The sequence below is a fragment of the Rhinopithecus roxellana genome, chromosome 10 (genome assembly GCF_007565055.1).
Source record: "Rhinopithecus roxellana isolate Shanxi Qingling chromosome 10, ASM756505v1, whole genome shotgun sequence".
Lineage (NCBI taxonomy): Eukaryota > Metazoa > Chordata > Mammalia > Primates > Cercopithecidae > Rhinopithecus > Rhinopithecus roxellana.
The window spans coordinates 59968202-59992017 of NC_044558.1; the positions used below are offsets into that span (position 1 = coordinate 59968202).

At 43.2% G+C, this 23816-nt stretch overlaps 1 protein-coding gene across 2 annotated transcripts in view; it reads left to right on the forward strand.

Annotated features, from left to right (window-relative positions):
- The window catches only part of TFCP2 (transcription factor CP2), an 83571-nt gene that overhangs the window by 33215 nt on the left and 26540 nt on the right, over nucleotides 1–23816 (forward strand). For both annotated transcript variants that reach the window (XM_010385323.2, XM_010385324.2), the window contains exon 2: nucleotides 22855–23006. In XM_010385323.2, coding sequence (XP_010383625.1) covers nucleotides 22855–23006 — 152 coding nt within the window. The remainder of the gene's footprint in view (nucleotides 1–22854; nucleotides 23007–23816) is intronic.

Genomic DNA, 23816 nt, shown 5'->3' on the forward strand with positions numbered 1-23816 from the left:
ACGTATAGAGAGATGGGAAGTATGGCGAGAGATGAGACTGAAAAGGTAAACTGGGCCCAGTTCTGAAGGGTTTTGGGAGACATGTTGAGGAGTTAGCACTTTGTCATGATTACATTGGGAAACCGCTGAAACTTTATAAACAGAGAAGGAACATTTCTAGATTTACATTTTTAAAAAGTTACTCTGAGGCCGGACGCGGTGGCTCAAGCCTGTAATCCCAGCACTTTGGGAGGCCGAGACGGGCGGATCACGAGGTCAGGAGATCGAGACCATCCTGGCTAACCGGGTGAAACCCCGTCTCTACTAAAAAATACAAAAAACTAGCCGGGCGAGGTGGCGGGCGCCTGTAGTCCCAGCTACTTGGGAGGCTGAGGCAGGAGAATGTCGTAAACCTGGGAGGCGGAGCTTGCAATGAGCTGAGATCCGGCCACTGCACTCCAGCCTGGGCAACAGAGCGAGACTCTGTCTCAAAAAAAAAAAAAAAGTTACTCTGGCTACAGATTGGAGGATAATGATAAAAAGCTAGTTATCATGCCTGAGAAGGGTTGAAGCTTAGTAAACTGGGTGTCTTCTGTTCTGCATATCCTTAGAAATACAAATTTACTCTATTTATAAAAGACAAGGGGCAAATAACATTTCTGCTTTGATTACATCATCAGATCTAACTGGTTACATCTCTAGGGAATTTGCTGGCCATTTTAGAAGAAAAGGCCTTCATCAGAAATGTGGTCTGGCCTGGCACAGTGGCTCACACCTGTAATCCCAGCACTTTGGGAGGCCGAGGCGGGTGGATCACCTGAGGTTGGGAGTTCGAGACCAGCCTGACCAACATGGAGAAACCCTGTCTCTAGTGAAAATAGAAAGTTAGGCCGGGCGCGGTGGCTCAAGCCTGTAATCCCAGCACTTTGGGAGGCCGAGACGGGCGGATCACGAGGTCAGGAGATCGAGACCATCCTGGCTAACATGGTGAAACCCCGTCTCTACTAAAAAAATACAAAAAACTAGCCGGGGATGGTGGCGGGCGCCTGTAGTCCCAGCTACTCGGGAGGCTGAGGCAGGAGAATGGCGTGAACCCGGGAGGCGGAGCTTGCAGTGAGCTGAGATCCGGCCACTGCACTCCAGCCTGGGCGACAGAGCGAGACTCCATCTCAAAAAAAAAAAAAAAAAAAAAAAAAAAAGAAAGTTAGCCAGGTGTGGTGGTGCACACCTGTAATCCCAGCTACTCAGGAGGCTGAGGCAGGAGAATCGCTTCAACCCGGGAGGCGGAGGTTGTGGTGAGCTGAGATCACGCCATTGAACTCCAGCCTCTCACCATTGCACTCCAGCCTGGGCAACAAGAGCGAAACTCGGTCTCAAAAAAAAACAAAAAAAGAAGAAGAAATGTGGTCTGAGGGAGGAGAAATGTTCCTAAGTCCTATCACTTTGAGCATAAAAGAGAAGAGATGGTTAGGGCCTATTTACCATTTCATAGGACTAAGTATTCTGGTACTTTCAGGATTTTCCTGAGAGTCATCAGCAATTACAGCCTTAAAACACAGAAAAGTACTCCAGGCCCAGTGGCTCACGCCTGTAATCCCAACACTTTGGGAGGCTGAGACAGTTGGATCACTTAAGGCCTGGAGTTTCAGAGCAGCTTGGCCAACGTGGTGAAACCCCATCTCTACTAAGAATACAAAAATTAGCCAGGCATGGTTTACATGGGATTACAGGAGCGCACCTGTAATCCCAGCTACTCAGCAGGCTGAGGTGGGAGAGTCACTTTAACTCGGGAGGCGTAGGTTGTAGTAAGCCAAGATAGCACCACTGCACTACAGCCTGGGCAACAGAGTGCTACTGTGTCTCAAACACACACACACACACACACACACACACACACACACACAAAACCCAAAAAACATGCACACAAGAAAAATAGAAAATAAATAAATAAAAACACAGAAAAGTGTCTGTGCTTGCCTTTCAGTACAGGGAGGAGTGAGGGACTAGAGAGATTGTCCTACTTTGAAGCCAGGCATGGTAGGGAGTACAGGATGAGCAAGACCTAAGAACTCTCAAGTATAGAGAGGTAATAGTGATGCTTGCCAGTGAAGATGGAGGCCTAACTGCAAGGAGGAAGAAAAGCATGAGCTGGTAGACATTTTGGATGGGAAAAGAATCTTTGAGGCTCGGCACTATAAAGAACTAAGTGTGGATTCCCTTAGTCACAAGAAAACAAAACAAAAAAAATAACTGTTGGTGTTTTCCAAGTTATGCCATACTATGATGATAGACATTTGATCTTTGAATACTTAAATGAGAGTTCCATTTTCTATATCAAAATAGTCAGATTCCCTTGAATATTTAACCTATGAATATTGTTGTGAGCTGCCATTTTTTGCCTAACTGGAAAGAGTCAGTGATTTCAGAAATTTAATAAAAGAGCCTAGTACTAATGATGCCACAGGTGATGTTTTCAATTAGCAGTGTTTTAATGAGATTTGTAGGCTGGTAAGAGCTAATCCTATAATGTATGGAAAAAAACTAAGAAGGTAGGCCTATATCTGGTAAATCTCCTGAGGTAGGGCTTTGCTGATTCAGATTTCTTTGATTAAATGTTTAGTATCGGGCCGGGCGCGGTGGCTCAAGCCTGTAATCCCAGCACTTTGGGAGGCCGAGACGGGCGGATCACGAGGTCAGGAGATCGAGACCACCCTGGCTAACACGGTGAAACCCCGTCTCTACTAAAAATACAAAAAACTAGCCGGGCAAGGTGGCGGCGCCTGTAGTCCCAGCTACTCGGGAGGCTGAGGCAGGAGAATGGCGTGAACCCGGGAGGCCCAGCTTGCAGTGAGCTGAGATCTGGCCACTGCACTCCAGCCTGGGCGGCAGAGCGAGACTCCGTCTCAAAAAAAAAAAAAAAAAAAAAAAAAAGTTTAATATCTTACAAACTCCCTGGAAGTAAATTTGTATCTGACATAGATACTTTTCAGCTTCCAAAATAAATAAGGTTAGCAGAAATTAGATGTGTTTAGTGACTTTATAAGCTAAAGGAAAATAAAAGCACATTTCTGGTAGGTATAAATCATTGGTAGTTGGCAAATAATTCAGCAGAGTAGAAATGTGAGAGACTGAAAGACTTGAGAAAAAAGGGAAATCAGCTTCATTTTTTGGTAAACTTCAAGTTGTACATCTCAAACTTTGAGATACATCTGGTATCTTGCAAATGATCTAAACTGATCTCATAATCGTGCTGAAGAAATAGAAAGATTTGTACTCCAGAAGCACTTCTTAAAGTGCTTAAAGAACATTAAGCCTGGTTTTGACATCTGGGAAACAGTTCCAGAAGCAGTATTCCCAGAGAAAGACTATCAAATGACAGCTCTCTCAGGGATAGCATAAAATCCAGATATAGTGTAGTTTTTTTGTTGCTGTTTGTTTTTGAGACAGAGTCTCTCCTCTGTCGTCCAGGCTGAAGTGCAGTGGCGTAGTCACGGCTCACTGCAACCTCCTCTCCCTGGTTCAAGCAATTCTCCTGCCTCAGGCTCTCAACTAGCTGGGACTACGGGCTACAGGCGTGTGCCACCATGCCTGGCTAATTATTTTTTATACTTTTAGTGGAGATGGGGTTTTACCATGTTAGCTAGGCTAGTTTCGAACTCCTGATCTCAAGTGATCGACTTGCCTTGGCCTCCCAAAGTGCTGGGATTATAGGCATGAACCACTGCACCCAGCCTATCGTGTAGTTTTTATCTACTGCTCACTTGTGTTTCCATGTTCCTGGTTTGAAACTGGAGGGGAATGGAGGTAAGCTACTCAGGGCAGTTGCATAAAACATCTGCTATAAGCATACTAGGCCCTTTCAAGTTACATCATTTTTACTATATGTTTTAAAATAATTCCTTTATGCTTCCTTCATTATCACTAATACTGTAAAGACAGTGAACTGGAGAGAAAGAAAACATGAGGGGTTTGCTGAATAATTTAGTATGTTATTGCTGTGAAAAGATAGAAATTTAGATGACAATGATGTTATGTTCTGTCAGGGAACCTTCTTTTTCTTTTTCTTGTTTTTTTTTTTTTTTAGAGTCTCGCACTGTTGTCCGGGCTGGAGTGCAATGGCGTGATCTCAGCTCACTGCAGCTTCTACCTCCCAGGTTCAAGAGATTCTCCTGCCTCAGCCTCCTGAGTAGCTGGGATTACAGGCACCTGCCACCACGCCAGTCTAATTTTTTTTTTTGTTTTTAGTAGAGATGGGGTTTCACTATGTTGGCCAGGCTGATCTCTTACTCCTGACCTCATGATCTGCCCACGTCTGCCTCCGAAAGTGCTAGGATTATAGGTGTGAGCCACCGCGCCCAGCCAGGGAACCTTCTTTAACTTGTTTATTGCTATATTCCTGCCACCTAAAACAGGGCCTAGAACATAGCAAGTGCTCAAAGACTATTTGATGAATTCAAAAAATAAAAAAGGTTTGAAGGGATTTACTGAGGCCATGTCAGACTGAATGTTTTCACCCTATGTGTAGACCTGAACAAATACCCTCGCCCTTTGTGCTAATGTTTCAAGATAGCTCACTGAGGACCTCTGCAAAGTCAAGTCTTGCTATAAAAAGATGGTCATTCTAGATGACATAGAGATCAAACCCATTCATTCTCTTAGTTTATTAATACATAGCACTGAGTAATTAAACTCACCAATCCCTCCTCCCCATTTGGATTTAGTTGACATGGGATATAACCTGAAAGGGAGTTTTTAAAGCTCCCCAGGTGATTCTAATGTGCAGCTGCTAAGCTTGAGAGCCACTGCTATTTATATGCCTTTCATACAGACCTGACTTGAATTTAGTAATATAATATACAAATACAGCAGAAGATGACTTGAAAACTATTTTATTTCTAAATACTTTCTGACTTAAAAAGCAGGATCTGATTGTAGTTTTTTTTTTTTTTTTTTTTTTTTTTGTGACAGTCTTGTTCTGTCGCCCAGGCTGGAGTGCAGTGGCATGATCTCAGCTCACTGCAACCTCTGCCTCCCAGGTTCAAGCAATTCTCCTGCTTCAGCCTCCCGAGTAGCTGGGACTACAGGCACCCACCACAACCCCGGGCTAATTTTTGCGTTTTTAGTAGAGACAACGTTTCACCATATTGGTCAGGCTGGTCTCAAACTCCTGGCCTCAAGTGATCCTCCCGCCTCAGCCTCCCAAAGCGCCGGGATTACAGGTGTGAGCCACTGTGCCTGGCCCTGAACTGTACATTTTTGTTGTTGTTGTTGTTGTTTGTTTTTGAGATGGAATCTCACTCTGTTGCCCAGGCTGGAATGCCATGGCATAGTCACGGCTCACTGCAGCCTCAACCTCCAGGACTCAAGTGATCCTCCCACCTCAGCCTCCTGAGTAGCTGGGACTACAGGTGTGCAACACTACGCCTGGCTAATTTTTAAAATTTTTTTATAGAGACAAGGTCCCACTATGTTGTCTAGGCTGGTTTTGAACCCCAGGGCTCAAGTGATCCTCCTGCCTTGGCCTCCCAAGTGCTGGGATTATAGGCGTGAGGCACAGTGCCCAACCTGTATTTGTTTGATTATCTATTTAAGTAGATATTATTCCTGTTCTTAAGTAGCTGAATTACAGTATGATCTTTTAGACTTGTCTTTTATTATGTTTGTTTTAAAAATACTGTTAAAGGAACTGTAAATAAACTTGATTTAATTTGGTACAAAGTTCTAAGGGGCACAAAAGACTAGAGCAGTGTTTTTTCCAAACTTCAGGTTGTAGTAAAAATTTAAAATGAAGTCAAATAGAGACTACCAAGGCTAGGCGGGGTGGCTCATGCCTGTAATTCCAGGACTTTGGGAGGCTGAGGCTGGCAGATCGCTTGAGCTCACAAGTTTAAGACCAGTGTGGGCAACATGGTGAGACCCCATTTCTACTAAAAATACAAAGAAATAGGTGGGCATGGTGGTGCATGCCTGTAGTAGTCCCAGCTACTCAGGAGGCTGAGGTGGGAGAATGGCTTCAGCCCGGGAGGTGAAGGTTGCAGTGAGCCAAGATGGCGCCACTGGACTCCAGCCTGGGCGATAGAGCCAGACCTTGTCTCAAAAAAGAAAAAAAAAATACCAAAATTAGTAAGTATTGTTTCATGAAACTTTTCAGTTCTGTAGACGCACAAATATATGTATGTGTTTACTGGGTCTGAATATAAAATGGCTTACCTAATACGAATGGTATTTCAAGATGTTGAGAGCCACAAAACCAGAGTGTGTGACAAGAGGGAGGAAAGCAGATAGTCATCCCATCATTCCTTTAATGGGGCCACACTGTTACACACATTTATTTTCTCCTTTTTTCTCTGTTTCTTATACATTTTTGTTTGTTTTCTTATCCAGTTGCTTAATTTTTGGATCTGGCCATATTGTTCAAGTTCTTTAACACTGTTTCTTTCTTTCTTTTTCTTTTTCTTTTTTTTTTTGAGATAGGGTCTCACTCTGTCACCTAGACTGGAGTGCAGTGGTGCAATCTCAGGCCACTGCAACCTCCACCTCCCCAGTTCAAATGATTCTTGTGCCTCAGCCTCCCAAGTAACTGGGACTATAGGCACCTGCCACCACGCCTGGCTAATTTTTGTATTTTTAATAGAGACAGGGTTTCACCATGTTGGCCAGGCTGTTCTCAAACTCCTAACCTCAAGTGATCTGCCCACCTCAGCCTCCCAAAGTGCTGGGATTACAGACGTGAGCCACCGCGCCCAGCCAACACTGTTTCTTTACCCAAAGAGTGAAAACAAAGGCCAGGCATGATGACTCACGCCTGTAATCCCAGCACTTTGTGGGGCCAAAGCGGCAGATTGCTTGAGCCCAGGAATTTGAGACCAGTCTCAGTCTGGGCAACATTGCAAAGCCTCATCTCTACAAAAAATATAAAAACTAGCTGGGCATGGTGGCACAACCTGTAGTTCCAGCTCTTCGGGACGCTGAGGTGGGAGGATGGCTTGAGCCCAAGAGGCTGAGGCTATAGTGAGTAGTGATTGTGCCACTGTACCCCACCTGGGCAACAGAGCAAGACCATCTTAAAAAAAAAAAAAGAGTGAAAATAGGTATATTTTATTGGCAGTGTAGTTAAAGGTTTTATAGCATTGTTTTAAAAGGTAATTTAAGTTCAGATGAGTTATATTGTAATCAGATAGTTTTATGCTTTGTTGTTTCTTAAATGTCATACAGTGGCTTTTGGAATGTACCTTTTTTTTTTTTAGTAGAACTGTTCTAAGTAAGGTTGACTTAATATTTTCCTTTGCACATTCACCATTACTATTAAGTTTTGTTTTAGAACAAAGAAATTTTTTAGAAGCTTTGTTACCTTATCGCATAACAAACCACGCACAAAAACTTAGTGGCTCAAAACAACAATGACTTCTCATGAATCTATGGATTGATCATGCAGTTCTCCTTCATGTGGAATCAGTAGGCTGAGGCTGCAGTCATTCTGAGGCCTAGGCTGGGACATTCAAGGTGGCTTACTTACATGTTTGATGCTGGGCTCTGCTGGGACACTGGGTTGGCTGGAGCTCGCTGTCTTTCCGTGTAGCCTCAGGACCTCCCCATCTCCACTGAGCCACTCCATGTGGTTGCTTCAACAGAGTAGCCAGACTTCTTACTAGCAGTTCAGAGTTCCCAAAAGTGCAAAAGTAAAAGCTAGCAATCCTTCTTAAAGACTAGACCCAGCCGGGCGCGGTGGCTTAACGCCTGTAATCCCAGCACTTTGGGAGGCAGAGGCAGGTGGATCACGAGGTCAGTACTTCAAGACCAGCCTGGCCAGCATGGTGAAACCCCATCTCTACTAAAAATACAAAAAATTAGCCAGGCATGGTGGTACATGCATATAATCCTAGCTACTCGGGAGACTGAGGCAGGAGAATCACTTGAACCCAGGAGGTGGAGGTTGCAGTGAGCCGAGATGGCACCACTGCACTCCAGCCTGGGTGATAGAGCAAGACTCTGTCTAAAAAAAAAAAAAAAAAGAAAGACTAATCCCTAAACCAGAACTTGCACACTGTTATTTCTCGCACATTCTTGTTAAAGCAAGTTTACCAGCCCATATCCAGTGTGGAAGACGTGCTGCGAAAGGGTGTGAATACAAAGAGCTGTGGGTCATCTGAGACCATCTTTGGAGATTAGCTACCAAAGTCACATTTAGCAGCCTAGTGATGAAATCTCGGGCGGTTTTTATGATATTTAAAATTTAAGACTACTTGTGGATTATTTAGATTTTATTTATATTCATTTTGCCCCCAACTGGTTGTTCCTCTATTTTAACATTTGTTCTATTACAGTTAGATAGGAACTATCTAGCAACTGTTTAACTGAAAGTTAGGCATAAATGAAAAAGAACTTAGTTGTAAATTGGTTAGGGAGAAGTAAGTACAAAATAGAGAATAGATGATGTCATAAACTTTGTGTTTAAAAAAGTAGTAAGAACTTAAAAAGGTATACCATTTATTTACTGCTGCTGAAACACTGAAGACCAAAAAGTGTTGAAACACTTCAGAAAAAGAAGAGAAAAGAAGGAAAAGAAAATAATTTTATTTTTAAAAATTGATATGTGATTTTTCATACTTAGAATAGTAGCTGGTACTTAGTAGGTAATAAATCTTTGAATGACTGAAGTTTTCTTTTCAAAAGGGGAGTTATTCAAGGCCACCTTGAGTGAAAAAAATATTTTTAAAGGGAGTTATTGGTATTTCAGGAAATATATATTTTACTTAGCTTGTTCATAGACAGTTTAGAAGATCTGAGAGTATCATTCACTATACTGAGAGCATAGTTCACCTTTGGCCAAGTGGATGTTCATAAGATGTAGAAGTTCTCTGAGAACTGAAAACCTTTTTATATCTTAACTTTAACCAAGAATATCATTTTTAGGGATTGTTTGTGATAGAACAAAGCTATACTGATGGGCCTGTTGTATTTGGTATACAGAAGATTTAGTATGCCTAGATGTTATCTATATTTTATTTATTTTATTATAGTTTGTCTACTCCTTGTTTTGTCATGGCAAGTACACAAATGTACAAATAATTTTTTTTTTTTTTTTTGAGATGGAGTCACACTCTGTCACCCAGGCTGGAGTGCAGTGGCGTGATCTCAGCTCACTGTAACCTCTGCCTCCCAGGTTCAAATGATTCTCCTGCCTCAGCCTCCCGAGTAGCTGGGATTACAGGCACCTGCTACCACGCCCAGCTAATTTTTATATTTTTAGTGGAGGGTTTCGCCATGTTGGCCCGGCTGATCTTGAATTCCTGACCTCAGGTGATCCACCCCCCTTGGCCTCCCAAAGTACTAGGATTACAGGTGTGAGCCATTATGCCTGGCCAGTTTTTTTAAGTATAGACAGATTTATAAGCCAGTTGGTTTAGCCAGTATGTAGGGTTTTATAGTTATCATTTGGCTCTGCCTTCTATAGCAGATGGAAAATATGCTTTGGACTTTGTAATAGCAGTGAACTAGTGGTATTTCCTATCAGAGGAGACTATATGCCAGTTAGTATTTTCTTTTTTCTTTTCTTTTTTTTTTTTTTTGAGACGGAGTCTTGCTCTGTCACCCAGGCTGGAGTGCAGTGGCCGGATCTCAGCTCACTGCAAGCTCCACCTCCCGGGTTTATGCCATTCTCCTGCCTCAGCCTCCCGCGTAGCTGGGACTACAGGTGCCCGCCACCTCGCCCGGCTAGTTTTTTGTATTTTTTAGTAGAGACGGGGTTTCACTGTGTTAGCCAGGATGGTCTTGATCTCCTGACCTCGTGATCCGCCCGTCTCGGCCTCCCAAAGTGCTGGGATTACAGGCTTGAGCCACCGCGCCCGGCCTAGTATTTTCTAATAATAAATAGGATCCCTAAACACAGCCCAGTGCTTTTTTTTTTTTTTTTTTTTTTTTTTTTGAGACTGAGTCTTGCTCTTTCACCCAGGCTGGAGTGCAGTAGCATGATCTTGGTTCACTGCAGCCTCTGCCTCCCAGGTTCAAGCAATTCTCCTGCCTCAGCCTCCTGAGTAGCTGAGATTACAGACGCATACCACCACGCCTGGCTAATTTTTTTTTTTTTGAGACGGAGTCTCGCTCTGTCGCCCAGGCTGGAGTGCAGTGGCCGGATCTCAGCTCACTGCAAGCTCCGCCTCCCGGGTTCACGCCATTCTCCTGCCTCAGCCTCCCGAGTAGCTGGGACTACAGGCGCCCGCCAGGTCGCCCGGCTAGTTTTTTTTGTATTTTTAGTAGAGACGGGGTTTCACCATGTTAGCCAGGATGGTCTTGATCTCCTGACCTCGTGATCCGCCCGTCTCGGCCTCCCAAAGTGCTGGGATTACAGGCTTGAGCCACCGCGCCTGGCCGCCTGGCTAATTTTTATATTTTTAGTAGAGACAGGGTTTTGCCATGTTGGCCAGGCTGGACTTGAACTCCTGACCTGAGGTGATCCACCTGCCTTGTTCTCCCAAAGTGCAGGGATTACAGGCGTGAGCCACTGCGCCTGGCCAACAGCTTCTATTTTTAATGTTGTTTTTGTGTTTGTAGGTTTTTTGTGGTGGGGTCTCATTTTGTTGCCCAGGCTGCAGTGCAGTGGCACAATCATGACTCACTGCGACCTCCCAGGCTCAAGCAATCCTCCTACCTCAGCCTCCCAATTAACTGGGATTACAGACGCACAGAACCATGCCCAGCTAATTAAAAATTTGTTATTGTAGAGATAGGGTCTTATTTTTTACCCAGGCTGGTCTCAAATTACTGGTCTCAAGCAGTCCTCCTGCCTGAGCCTCCCAAAATGCTGGGATTATGGGTGTGAGTCACTGTGCCTGGCTCCAATGGAGCTTTTTTTTTTTTTTGCCTTCCAGTTTAAGAACATTTTTATCCTGCCAAAAGATTTTCTGTGCCCATTTTCCTTCCAGTGCAGCTTCTAATACCTGAACAGTCTCACAACATTTAGTCTTTTTAAAATAATAAAATCATAGAACTGATTTGGAGACCCTTTTAAAGAGGTCAGCTCATCCAACCCTGAGCTATTGAAATCTCTTTACAGGATAGAACGAAAAAGACTTCTTTGCTTCAGCAATCCTCTTTCCCTTCAGTTACTCTACATATGACATGACTTTAGGTCACCTCACTTATTCTTATCTCTCTCCTTAGATTTTTTTTTTTTTTTTTTTTTTAGACGGAGTCTTGCACTGTCACCCGAGCTGGAATGCAGTGGCACGATCTTGGCTCACTGCAACCTCCGCCTCCCGGGTTCAAGAGATTCTCCTGCTTCAGCCTCCCAAGTAGCTGGGATTACAGGCGCCTGCCACAATGACCAGCTAATTTTTTGTATTTTTAGTAGAGACAGGGTTTTACCATGTTAGCCAGGCTGGTCTTGAACCCCTGACCTCGTGATCCACCCGCCTTGGCCTCCCAAAGTGCTGGGAATTACAGGCATGAGCTACCATGCCCGGCCTCGCCTTAGATTTTTTAAGTCTTCTCAAATGTGTACATTCAGAACTAAGTATATTCAAGTGTAGTCTGATTTGCATAGAGAATGACATTTTCTTCATTCAGACTTTGCTTTTAATGAAACCTGATATCAGTGATTTTGGCAGCTGTAACACACTGTTTGTCTCTTTGAAATAGACTTTTTTAAAAAGCCTAGTCATTTCTCACTGTCCTGTGCCATTTTTGTTGTTTATTTTTTGTTCTAAGCTTATGACTTTATATTTATCCTTATTAAATATGATCCCCTTAAATTTAGCCTCCTGTTCCAGCCACTTAGAATTACTTAAAAAGTTGATAATGGCATACAGGGTGTTTACTTTCCCATCCCAGATTCCTGTCATTTGCACATTTGATGATCCTCCTTTCCATATTCTCATCCAAGTCATTTATAAAAAAACGTTGCAAAGGACAGGTTACTCTGGGCCCCGTTGCATACTACTGAGCCTTCTTCCAGATTTATCTGCAACTCTTTAGGTACAGTTGTATAATTATCTGTGAAGCCACTTTCAAGTTAAAAAATTCATATTTTTTCACTTTGCACAGTGATATCAAGAGAGATTTTATTTTATTCCTTGCTGAAATCCAGATACTATATTTATGCCTATAGCATTTGCTGGCCTAACCATATAAAAAAAGGAAAATGGAGTTTGGTTATGGCTTCTAGATGTTCCTGATACTAGTTTTTATTAATGAACTATTCTTTTAGTAACCTATTCTGCAGTTTTGCTTGTCCTGCACATCACATCAACTCTAGTATAAGGTACGGAGAATATAGTCTCCCTTCTTTTTGAAAATTGTTTCTGCAGGCTGGGCATGGTGGCTCACGCCTGTAATCCCAGCACTTTGGGAGGCTGAGTTGGGTGGATCACTTGAGGTCAGGAGTTCGAGACCAACCTGGCCAACATGGTGAAACCCCATCTCTACTAAAATACAAAAATTAGCTGGGCGTGGTGGTGCATACGTGTAATCCCAGCTACTCAGGAGGCTGAGGCAGGAGAATTGCTTGAACCCGGGAGGCAGAGGTTGCGGTGAGATCGCACCACTGCACTCCAGCCTGGACAACAGAGTGAAACTCCTTCTCAAAAAAAAAAAGAACAGAAAAGAAAAGAAAATTGCTTCTGCAGACACACAAAGCTAATGTGATATTTGGGACTGTTAGAATCATGAGACTTGTCTGGGTTTCCAAAGTGTCACGCATGGGTCTCATCTGCAGATTCTTCAAGTTCTCTGGTGTAGAATTCATCCAGGCATTTTTTATTCATTTAGACAGATAGGCACTCTTTGACAGTCTCCTTATTTATCTTGGTCAGTAATCTAGTTTTCCTAATATTTCTTCTTTTCTTTCTACTTTCAAGATGATTTTTCTTGTCAGAAAAGATAGAAGAAAAACAGGAATTGAGATGTTTTGTCTCTGCTTTATATTAATTAGTAATATGCCATTTACATCAAAGAGTGGGCCTGTGTCTTCCTTACCTTTTTTGCAAGTCTCAGCACATTCTGGGCTTCAGCTTCAGCTTCCTTCTTGGTGACACATCAGTGCAATTTTTAAAAATAGTTTCTTTCTTTTTATATATGTTGTGTATGTCTGTCTAATTCTGAGTTGATTGGTGAGCTTTCCAGCTAGTCTCTTTAGATAAGCCCCTTCTTTTTTCCCCCATCTATCTTAAATAATATGAGATTGCCAGAATTTCATTTTTGAGAACCTCAATCCTGTTGTCTTCCCTTTTAGCATCTCAGACTTAGGTCCTGTCTTTAGCACCTCAGCCTTAGGTCCTGTCTCCTTGACTGGTTGAAGCCTGTTCTCAGAGTCTAGTTGCTGCATCTAGCTGTGCCCCTTGCCCTTCTGCCTGCCTATCTGCCTTGGTTGTTTTCTTTTGAGGCATCCACTACTTCTTTTCTGATCAATTTCTTCTTATTCAGATTAGGTTCCAAATTATAATTCTACTCATTTCATCTACCTTCTGGAAGATAGAATAATTAGCAAGGCAAATTTAAAAAATCTTATATGCTGCTTTTTAGTTGTATGAGATTTTTCCGTAGCAGAAATCTTTTATCATCGCTGGCTTTATGGTAAAATCACAGGGCCATCTGTCCTTGCCAGGTCTCCTCCCTGATTTGACCTTACATCCTTCCCACAAATCCCAGAAAATCAGTCTATTTTCTTAAAGTTGTTATGGCCAATTGTTTGCTGGATATTTTTTGTCTTTTGAAGCTGGCCTTAGAGTAGAGTGTAGTCTCTTCAGCTGTTGCCCTTTCATGCTGTAGCTAACATAGGGATGTTAGCATGCTTTTGCTTCAAATGCTTTATTCTCGTTTAGTGGAAGCTAAATGAGGGTTACAAATAGGAAAGCTGAAGTTCATGACATCTTATTGTGCCAAGTTAGCTTCTAAGTTCCTTAGATGCTATCTACTGCCTTTCTTACTCAAGGTAACACTCTTCAACCCTCTCCTCCCTTTTCTAGGCTCTTTCTAGAACAGGGCATCTCAAACAGCTGGTAGGCCTGAAGGAAGAAAGCTAAACCACAGTTACGAATTAGTAGAGACCATTCAGGGGCTGCCCTTTCTCAAAAGGGTAATTTATACCTCAGGGGACTGTGAAGCAGCTCTTTGTGGAATCTTAGTTACATTCAAGAAAGATCACTCCTGATATTGCTTCTATTCCTCTTCCTTTCACTCAGTTGCTTTCTGCTATGACTTCATGCTCAGGTTTGGATTTCCATTTAGGAGTATACATTTTTAACATATACTCAACTTATCCTTTTAACAGGTGTGATTTCTGTGTCTTTTTTTTTTTGAGATGGAGTCTCGCTCTGTCACCAGGCTGCAGTGTAGTGGCGCGATCTTGGCTCACTGAAGCCTCCGCCCCTGGGTTCAAGCAATTTTCCTGCCTCAGCCTCCTGAGTAGCTGGGACTACAGGCGCACACCGCCACGCCCCGCTCATTTTTGCTTTTTTTTTTTTTTTTTTGAGACAGTCTCGCTCTGTTGCCCAGGCTCGAGTGCAGTGGCGCAATCTCGGCTCACCGCAAGCTCCGCCTTCTGTGTTCACGCCATTCTCTTGCCTCAGCCTGCTGAGTAGCTGGAACTACAGGTGCCCAACACCACGCCCGGCTAATTTTTGTTGTATTTTTTAGTAGAGACAGGGTTTCACCATGTTAGCCAGGATGATCTCTATCTCCTGACCTGGTGATCCGCCCACCTTGGTCTCCCAAAGTGCTGGGATTACAGGCGTGAGCCACCGTGCCCGGCCAATTTTTGCATTTTTAGTAGAGGTGGGATTTCACCATGTTGGCCAGGATGGTCTTGATCTCCTGACCTCAAGTGATCCACCCGCCTCGGCCTCCGAAAGTGGTGGGATTACAGGCGTGAGCCACCACGCCCAGCCTGTGATTTCTGTATCTTTATATTTTGATCAGAGATAGGGTAAGATCAAAAATTCCAAAATGATTATAGTGTATATAGTGCTGAGTATTGTGGTGAATGCAAACAACCTGTCAAAGGATAGAATTATAGCAAATTTAAAGGATCTCAGTTGGCTTTCTTTGTGATTCTAGAATTGAGTAAGACATCATTCCATAAAATATAGTAATGTTCCAGTGAGCTGAGCAGAAGAGGTTAGACAGAAGGGCTAAAGGAAGCAGAAGCAAAGAACAGTGTATTAGTTACTTTTTCTTGTAAGGCTAGGAGAGGGAGAGAGAACAATAGAGAAATAACTGATTGATTCATGTGGAGGTCAGAGTGGAAGCAGGTGCGAGAGGGTCCCGCAGAAGAAAACATGTCTGCCAAAGTGTTTGAGTCCATGGTAAGTTTGGCTTGACCTTAGCTGTTGCAGGAGGCGTGTGAACTCTGCCTTATATAATGTGGATGCTGGGCACAGAGCTGTCATCTTTGACTGATTTCAGGACAAAAATGACAGGACATTGTGGTAGGGGAAGGGACTCACTTTCTCATCCCATGGGTACAGAAACCAATTATCTTTGACTGCCTTTCTCCACCACATCATGTACCAGTCATCACTGGTAGCAAAGATTTACAGAATGTCAACATCACACTGCGCATCATCTTCCCGCCTGTCGCTAGCCAGCTTCCTGCATCTTCACCAGCATCGGAGAGGCCTATGATGCGCGTGTGCTGCCGTCCATCACGACCGAGATCCTCAAGTCAGTGGTGGCTCGCTTTGATGCTGGAGAAGTAATCACCCAGAGAGAGCTGGTCTCCAGGCAGGTGAGCATCGACCTTACAGAACAAGCAGCCCCATTTGGGCTCATCCTGGACGACGTGTCCTTGACATATCTGACCTTTGGGAAGGAGTTCACAGAAGCGGTGGAAGCCAAACAGGTGGCTCAGCAGGAAGCAGAGAGGGCCAGATTTATGATGGAAAAGGCTGAGCAGCAGAAAAAGGCGGCCATGGTCTCTGCTGAGGGCGACTCCAAGGCAGCCGAGCTGATTGCCAACTCACTGGCCATGGCGGGGGACGGCCTGATCGAGCTGTGCAAACTGGAAGCCGCGGAGGACATTGCGTTAACAGCTCTCACGCTCTTGGAACATGACCTACCTGTTGGCAGGGCAGTCCGTGCTCCTCCGGCTGCCCCATGAGGGCCTACCCTGCCTGCACCTCCGCAGGCTGACTAGGCCACAGCCCCGATGATTCTTAAACACCGCCTTCCCCCCACACCCCAGAAATCACGGTGAAATTTCATAATTGGCTTAAAGTGAAGGAAATAAAAGTAAAATCACTTCAGAACGCTAAAAAAAAAAAAAAAGAAGAAAAAAAAAATAACTGATTGGGCCAGGTGGCTCATGCTGGTGATTCTAGCACTGTGGGAGGCTAAGAGAGAAGAGCTTGAGCTCAGGAGTTCAAGACCAACCTGAGCAATATGATCAGACCCCATCTCTACAAAAAATTTAAGAATTAGCCAGACATGGTGGTGCACACCTGTAGTCCCAGCTACTTGGGAGGCCGGAGGATCCCTTGAACCCAGGAATTGAAGGCAGCAGTGAACTTTGATCACGCCACTGTACCCCAGCCTGGGTGACAGAGTGAGACCCCCTCAAAAAAGAAAAAAAGAAAAGTGGCTGGTTGATTAACATCAGGCTACTTCAGGCTACTATTTTTGTGTGAGGATTAAAGCAGAGAGAACTTTATTATCATGCTGTTTGAAGATTTAAACTGTCCTGTTTGGGACATTAGGTGTTCTGTCTCTCCTGATTTCTTAGAAGATAAGATAGCTTAGTTTAGGTTTAACAATGTAGAACAATGTAGAATGACTCCATTTTTATTTTTAGTCTGCTTTGTTGGGGCCTACCTAGTATAGGAGTTTAGTGGCCTCCTATAGTTTTTATTTAACAAAACAAAAGTATACATCATATCAGTGAATATTTGCTAAGAACAGGAAAGAGAAGTCTTCCTTTCAAATAGCTTATGGTTCATTGAAATTAATTAATCCAGGCACAGTGGCTCATGCCTGTGATCCCAACACTTTGGGAGAAGAGGTGGGAGGATTACTTGAGGCTTGGAGTTTGAGACCACCCTGGGCAACACAGCAAGACCTCCATTTCTACAAAAAATAAAAAATTTTAAAAAATTAAAGGAAAAAAAAAAAAGAAATGAACTAAATGCATAAAGCAATCAGAAAATACAATAAAATGTTAAATTATACATTGGCAGCAGTTACTTAGAATCTAACCAGAATGGGTTTGGGTTTTCCTTATCTAAACTCACCTCTAAGGAAGAGGAGCAGACTTGGATTTCCAAAACCGTTTCTTTCTGGATGCACTTGTTTTTGTTTTGGTATAAATAGGGACCTAGAATTATATTTCCAGTGACCTTTAGCCTCTATCTTTAGGAATGTGGAACTGAATGGTACTTTTGCTCCCACAGCAGACTAAAATAAATGCAGTGTAGCAAGATTATGAATAATTGAAATATGTTTGGGGCTTTTAGATCTTAAACTCACTGATGAGGAAATATAGTCTTGTGTATTTGGTTTGGCTGTACTGTTTCGAGTTAGTTTTAGGGGTAACTTTGAGAATCAGTTTTAGAATTCTAGCCCCAGATGACAGTCCTTTGCCTAGTCATGGGTTAGGTGTAATGCCACATGATCCTGAGAAGACTAGGAATGGTTGCTGTTTATTAACCTTGGTTGGTAGTGATACTTGAGAAGAAAAAATAGCCACCCTACATTAATAAAGGTTGAACTGTTGCTATGTTTCAAAATCCTATTTGTCTTGATATCTGGTAATCTTTACTAATCTTTTAAGGAATCATCAGATGTGATGTATTTGAGAATGATAAGACAGTAAAGGCTTCCAAATGCTAACACTGTGTTAAGTTTTGTGGTGTTTTACTTTATTTTCTATACTTTTTGTTATGAGAGCACTGGTAACTTCCTGATCTTGAGAAATAAAAGAACTAGAACAGAGTAATTTTTTAGAAAACTCTGTTTCCACAGTTGTAAATAGTCTCAAGGGAACAATATGTTTCATGTGGAAAAAAATTAATATGGACAGGAAGAAGGATTCCCTCAACATTCTCCACTCTTAACTCATATGAGCAAAGCCTAAGGAAAAGAAAGTGCCTTTTATGTTTCTGGCCATTGAAATATTTTTTGACGATGAGAAAACTGTTTCATAGGCCGGCTGCGGTGGCTCACGCCTGTAATCCCAGCACTTTGTGAGGCTGAGGTGGGCAGATTACCTGAGGTCAGGAGTTTGAGAACAGCATGGCTAACATGGTGAAACCCTGTCTCTACTGGAAATACAAAAATTAGCTGAGCATGGTAGCAGGTGCCTGTAGTCCCAGCTACTCGGGAGGCTGAGGCAGGAGAATCACTTGAACCCGGGAGGCAGAGGCTGCAGTGAGCCGAGATGGTGTCACTGCACTCCAGCCTGGGTGACAGAGGGAGACTCTGTCTCAAAAAAAAAAAAAAGAAAAAAAGAAAACTGTTTCGTGAAAACTGGTTTGCATCAAACTATTTGCATCTTACTGGATTCAAATAATAACATATTATTGTTATTCAGACATCAACAGAAAGAAAAAATTTTCTTCTCTTCCACCCCTCCTTTTTTTAGTGTTCATGCCAGTAAATTTGTATTATACCTGTGTGTGAAGTCAATAATCAGAACATTTGCTACTTGTTTTATTTTCCAGTAATAATTTATAATATTGTCTGTAAAATTCACAAGAGTGTAGTCAACTTTCTGTCAATAGTGTCTTTGCCTGAAGGTAGTGACCCTGTTAGCTGATGTATTGGGGAAAATGTGTGTACTGGTGAGGGATATAGGTACATATAAAGAATTGCTTTTTCGGCTGGGCGCGGTGGCTCAAGCCTGTAATCCCAGCACTTTGGGAGGCCGAGATGGGCGGATCACGAGGTCAGGAGATCGAGACCATCCTGGCTAACACGGTGAAACCCCGTCTCTACTAAAAAATACAAAAAACTAGCCGGGCGAGGTGGCGGGCGCCTGTAGTCCCAGCTACCTGGGAGGCTGAGGCAGGAGAATGGCGTGAACCCGGGAGGCGGAGCTTGCAGTGAGCTGAGATCCGGCCATAGCACTCTAGCCTGGGTGACAGAGCGAGACTCCGTCTTAAAAAAAAAAAAAAAAAAAAAAAAAGAATTGCTTTTTCATCTGTGAATGGTTAAAAAGAAGTATTTTGGTCTCTTTATAAGCTTAATATTTAAATTATAGGTAAAGGTTTGAATGTATTCCATTTTGAACATGGGGAATGTTAACAAGAATCTCTGGGCTGGGTGAGGTGGCTCACACCTATAATCCTAGCACTTTGGGAGGCCGAGATGTGCGGATCACTTGAGGTGAGGAGTTTGAGACCAGCCTGGCCAACATGGTGAAACCTTGTCTCTACTAAAAATACAGAAGTTAGCCGGGCGTGGTGGCATGTGCCTGTAGTCCCAGCTACTTGGAAGGCTGTGGCAGGAGAATCGCTTGAACCCGGGAGGTGGAGGTTGCAGAGAGCCGAGATCGTGCCACTGCACTCAAGCCTGGGAGACAGAGCGAGACTGTCTAAAAAAACAAATCCCTGGATTCCTGACTTCTAATCTTTTGGGGGGAATTTTTTTTTTTTTTTTTTTTTTTTTTTTTTTTTTTTTGAGACGGAGTCTGGCTCTGTCGCCCAGGCTGGAGTACGGTGGCCGGATCTCAGCTCACTGCAAGCTCCGCCTCCCAGGTTCACGCCATTCTCCTGCCTCCGCCTCCCAAGTAGCTGGGACTACAGGCGCCCGCCTCGTCGCCCAGCTAGTTTTTTTTTTTTTTTTTTGTATTCTTTAGTAGAGACGGGGTTTCACCGTATTAGCCAGGATGGTCTCGATCTCCTGACCTTGTGATCCGCCCGTCTCGGCCTCCCAAAGTGCTGGGATTACAGGCTTGAGCCACCGCGCCCGGCGGGAATTTTTTTTTTTTTTTTTTTTTAGATGGAGTCTCACTTTGTCTCCTGGGCTTCAGTGCAGTGGTGTGATCTCGGCTCTCTGCAACCTCCACCTCCCGGGTTCAAGCAATTCTCCGGCCTCAACCTCCTGAGTAGCTGGGATTACAGGCACGCGCCACCACACCTGGCTAACTTTTGTATTTTTAGTAGCGACGGGGTTTTACCACGTTAGCCAGGCTGGTCTCAAACTCCTGACCTCAAGTAATCTGCCCGCCTTGACCTCCCAAAGTGCTGCGATTATAGGCGTGAGCCATACTGTGCCCGGCCAAGGGAATCTTAATTGTTTCTTTTATTTCATGTGCCCTGTTCCTTTTCTTTTGTACCCAGAAGTACTCTGTGGCCTATGTATATTTTTTCTTTTTTTAAAAAAACTTTACTGTGGAAAATTTCAAACATATACAAAGTAAACAGAATTATATGATGAACCCTCTTATACTCATCACCTTGCTTTAACAGTCATCAACATGTTACTACTCTTTTTATCTTTTTTGTTTTTTTCAGACACAGTCTCACTATGTCGCCCAGGCTGGAGTGCAGTGGCACAATCTTGGCTCAAGCGATTCTCGTGCCTCAGCCTCCCACATAGCTGGGATTACAGGTGTGTGTCTCCACACCCAGCTAATTTTTGTATTTCTATTAATAGTAGAGATGGGGTTTCACCATGTTGGCCAGGCTGGTCTTGAACTCCTGGCCTCAAGTGATCCACCTGCGTTGGCCTCCCAAAGTGGTGGAGTTACAGGCGTGAGCCACCACACCTAGCCCTCTTTTATTATTTTTACTTCTACCTATTCCCCATCTTCTATTCAATAAATTTTTTTTTTAGGTAAAATTCATTTACAGTGAGATGCAAAAATAAGCTGTTAGAGTTACAACTGTGTAGCAGACCTATCATAGTATAAAACATATTCATCTCCCTACAGAGTTCCCTTATATACCTTCCAAGTCATCCCCTGCCCCACCAGGAAACCATTGTTCTCTTCGGCTCTGCCTGTTTTAGACTGTCATATAAACAGAACCATGCATTATGCATTCTTTGTGTCTGGCTTTTTTTGTTGAGCATTATATCTGTGAGATTCATCCATGTTACATTACTTTGTTTCACTGAGTAGTTCATTGTATGGATATATCATGGTTTGTACATCCATTCTCTTACTCATGAACATTTAGGTTCTTTCCAGTTTTTTTTTTTTTTTTTTTTTTTTTTTTGAGACAGAATCTTGCTCTGTTGCCCAGGCTGGAGTGCAGTGCCACGATCTCGGCTCACTGCACCTCTTGCCTCCTGAGGTCAAGTAATTCTCCTGCCTCAGCCTCCCAAGTGTCTGGGACCACAGGCCGGCACCACCACACCCAGCTAATTTTTGTATTTTTGGTAGAGACGGAGTTTCACCATGTTGGCCAGGCTGGTCTCAAATTCCTGACCTCAGGTGATCCACCCACCTCAGCCTCCCGAAGTGCTGGGATTATAGGTGTGAGCCACTGCGCTTGGCCTAGTTTTTGCTTTTATGCTGTGGACGTTTATAAGAAGTCTTGGGTGGACTTATGTTTTCATTTTTCTTTGATAAGTACCAATGGGTGGAACTGCTGGGGTCAACAGATGCCTGATTAATTTAAAATTTTTTTAATTGATTTTTTTTTTTTTTGAGATGGAGTTTGGCTTTTGCTGCTCAGGCTGAAGTGCAATGGCACCATCTCGGCTCACCGCAACCTCCATCTCCCGGGTTCAAGCAATTCTCCTGCCTCAGCCTCCCGAATAGCTGGGAATACAGGCATGCGCCACCACTCCTGGCTAATTTTGTATTTTTAATAGAGACACGGTTTCACCATGTTGGTCAGCCGAGTCTTGAACTCCGGACCTTAGGTTATCTGCCCGCCTTGGCCTCCCAAAGTGCTGGGATTATAGGCATGAGCCACTGCGCCTGGCTGCATGTTTAATTTTATAAAAAATTGCCAAACCTTTTCCTAAAGTGTTTATGTCATTGTACATTCCTACTGACAAAGGATGAGAGTGTGGTTTTACATTCCTACTGACAAAGGATGGATGTGTGTCTTTGGTTTGCAAGTTTAGATAAACTGATAGATACAAAAAGCTTTTTCTTAGAGGAAATGGCTTGTAGGAATATCTCAATATTAGTTGTTATTCCCCAGAATGTAAGATGACCTTGAAATATATACTCGTTATTGATTTGTCCTTTTCATGTGGCTTCTAAGGAATTGTAGAAGTTATTTTAGTCCTTATAGAAAATCAGCTGATATGGTTATACAGGTAGTACAGTTGTTGCCTTTCTGAGAACAAAGACATTACTGAGTGTCCTAGATTTATACATTTTAGAACTCTGTTTATAATTTCCAGAGTCCTTTTAGGAACTCCTGTCTATGATTCCTAGAAACATTCTCTTTTTTTTTTTTTTTTTTTTTTTTTTTGAGACGGAGTGTCTCTCTGTCCCCGGGGCTGGAGTACAGTGGCCGGATCTCAGCTCACTGCAAGCTCCACCTCCCGGGTTCCGGCCATTCTCCTGCCTCAGCCTCCGGAGTAGCTGGGACTACAGGCGCCCGCCACCTCGCCTGGCTAGATTTTTGTATTTTTTAGTAGAGACGGGGTTTCACCGTGTTAGCCAGGATGGTCTCGATCTCCTGACCTCGTGATCCGCCCGTCTCGGCCTCCCAAAGTGCTGGGATTACAGGCTTGAGCCACCGCGCACGGCGAAACATTCTCTTTAACACTTAGTGGTTTTAGCAGTGAATATCTGTCTTCACCCACACTATTGTGGTCAGGGGGATATCACAGCAGGTAATCTAAATGGAATTGTTGGGGTGAAACTCCACCAAGGTGAGTAATGTTTATGGCTTTCCAAAGCATTGCAATTAAATTATTTAACAATAAACCTGCCTTTGCACAATTGCCAGATATTAATGTGAATCATTTGTTTTATTTTAGTGATGTCCTCGCATTGCCCATTTTTAAGCAAGAAGAGTCAAGTTTGCCTCCTGATAATGAGAATAAAATCCTGCCTTTTCAATATGTGCTTTGTGCTGCTACCTCTCCAGCAGTGAAACTCCATGATGAAACCCTGACGTATCTCAATCAAGGTTAGATGCTTCCTCATTCATTAGTATATTGCAGGCCTACAGTATTTATGAGTTTTTTTTTTTTTTTTTTTTTGGGGACAGAGTCGCCCAGGCTGGAGTGCAGTGGCACGATCTCAGCTCACTGCAAGCTCCGCCTCCTGAGTTCACACCATTCTCCTGCCTCAGCCTCCTGAGTAGCTGGGACCACAGGCATGTGCCACCACGCCCGGCTAATTTTTTTTTGTATTTTTAGTAGAGATGGGGTTTCACCGTGTTAGCCAGGATGATCTGGATCTCCTGACCTCCTGATCCGCCCACCTCGGCCTCCCAAAGTGCTGGGATTACAGGCGTGAGCCACTGTACCCGGCCATTTATGATGTTTTATTAGGTACACTTATATGTAAAAACTTAGATCTTTCTGGTGTGACCTATCAAACTAGAAATCCTACTTCAGAGATTTGAGTTCTAATGTCATACTTGATATCTATTACTAGCTTCTTTTGCTTAGCTGTCCATTTTTAGTTCCCAGCTTCCTCTTCCTAATCATGTTCCCTAGACCCTCCCATTGATTACTGTCTGAGAAGTACTGTCTGATTACCTGGCTCTATTATTTACCAATTGTGTGGCCTTGGACAAGTTGCTAAAACTCTTTTAAGTTTCAATTTCTTTGTCTGTAAAATGGGATTGGTAATACCTTAGAAAGGTATATCAGTTAAATGAGATAATGTGTGACATACTTGGCACAGGGCTGAGCATCTAGTAAAGGCTTCTGGTTGTTGTTACTAATACTAATAATATTATTATACTATTGTATATTCAACCAACTGAATT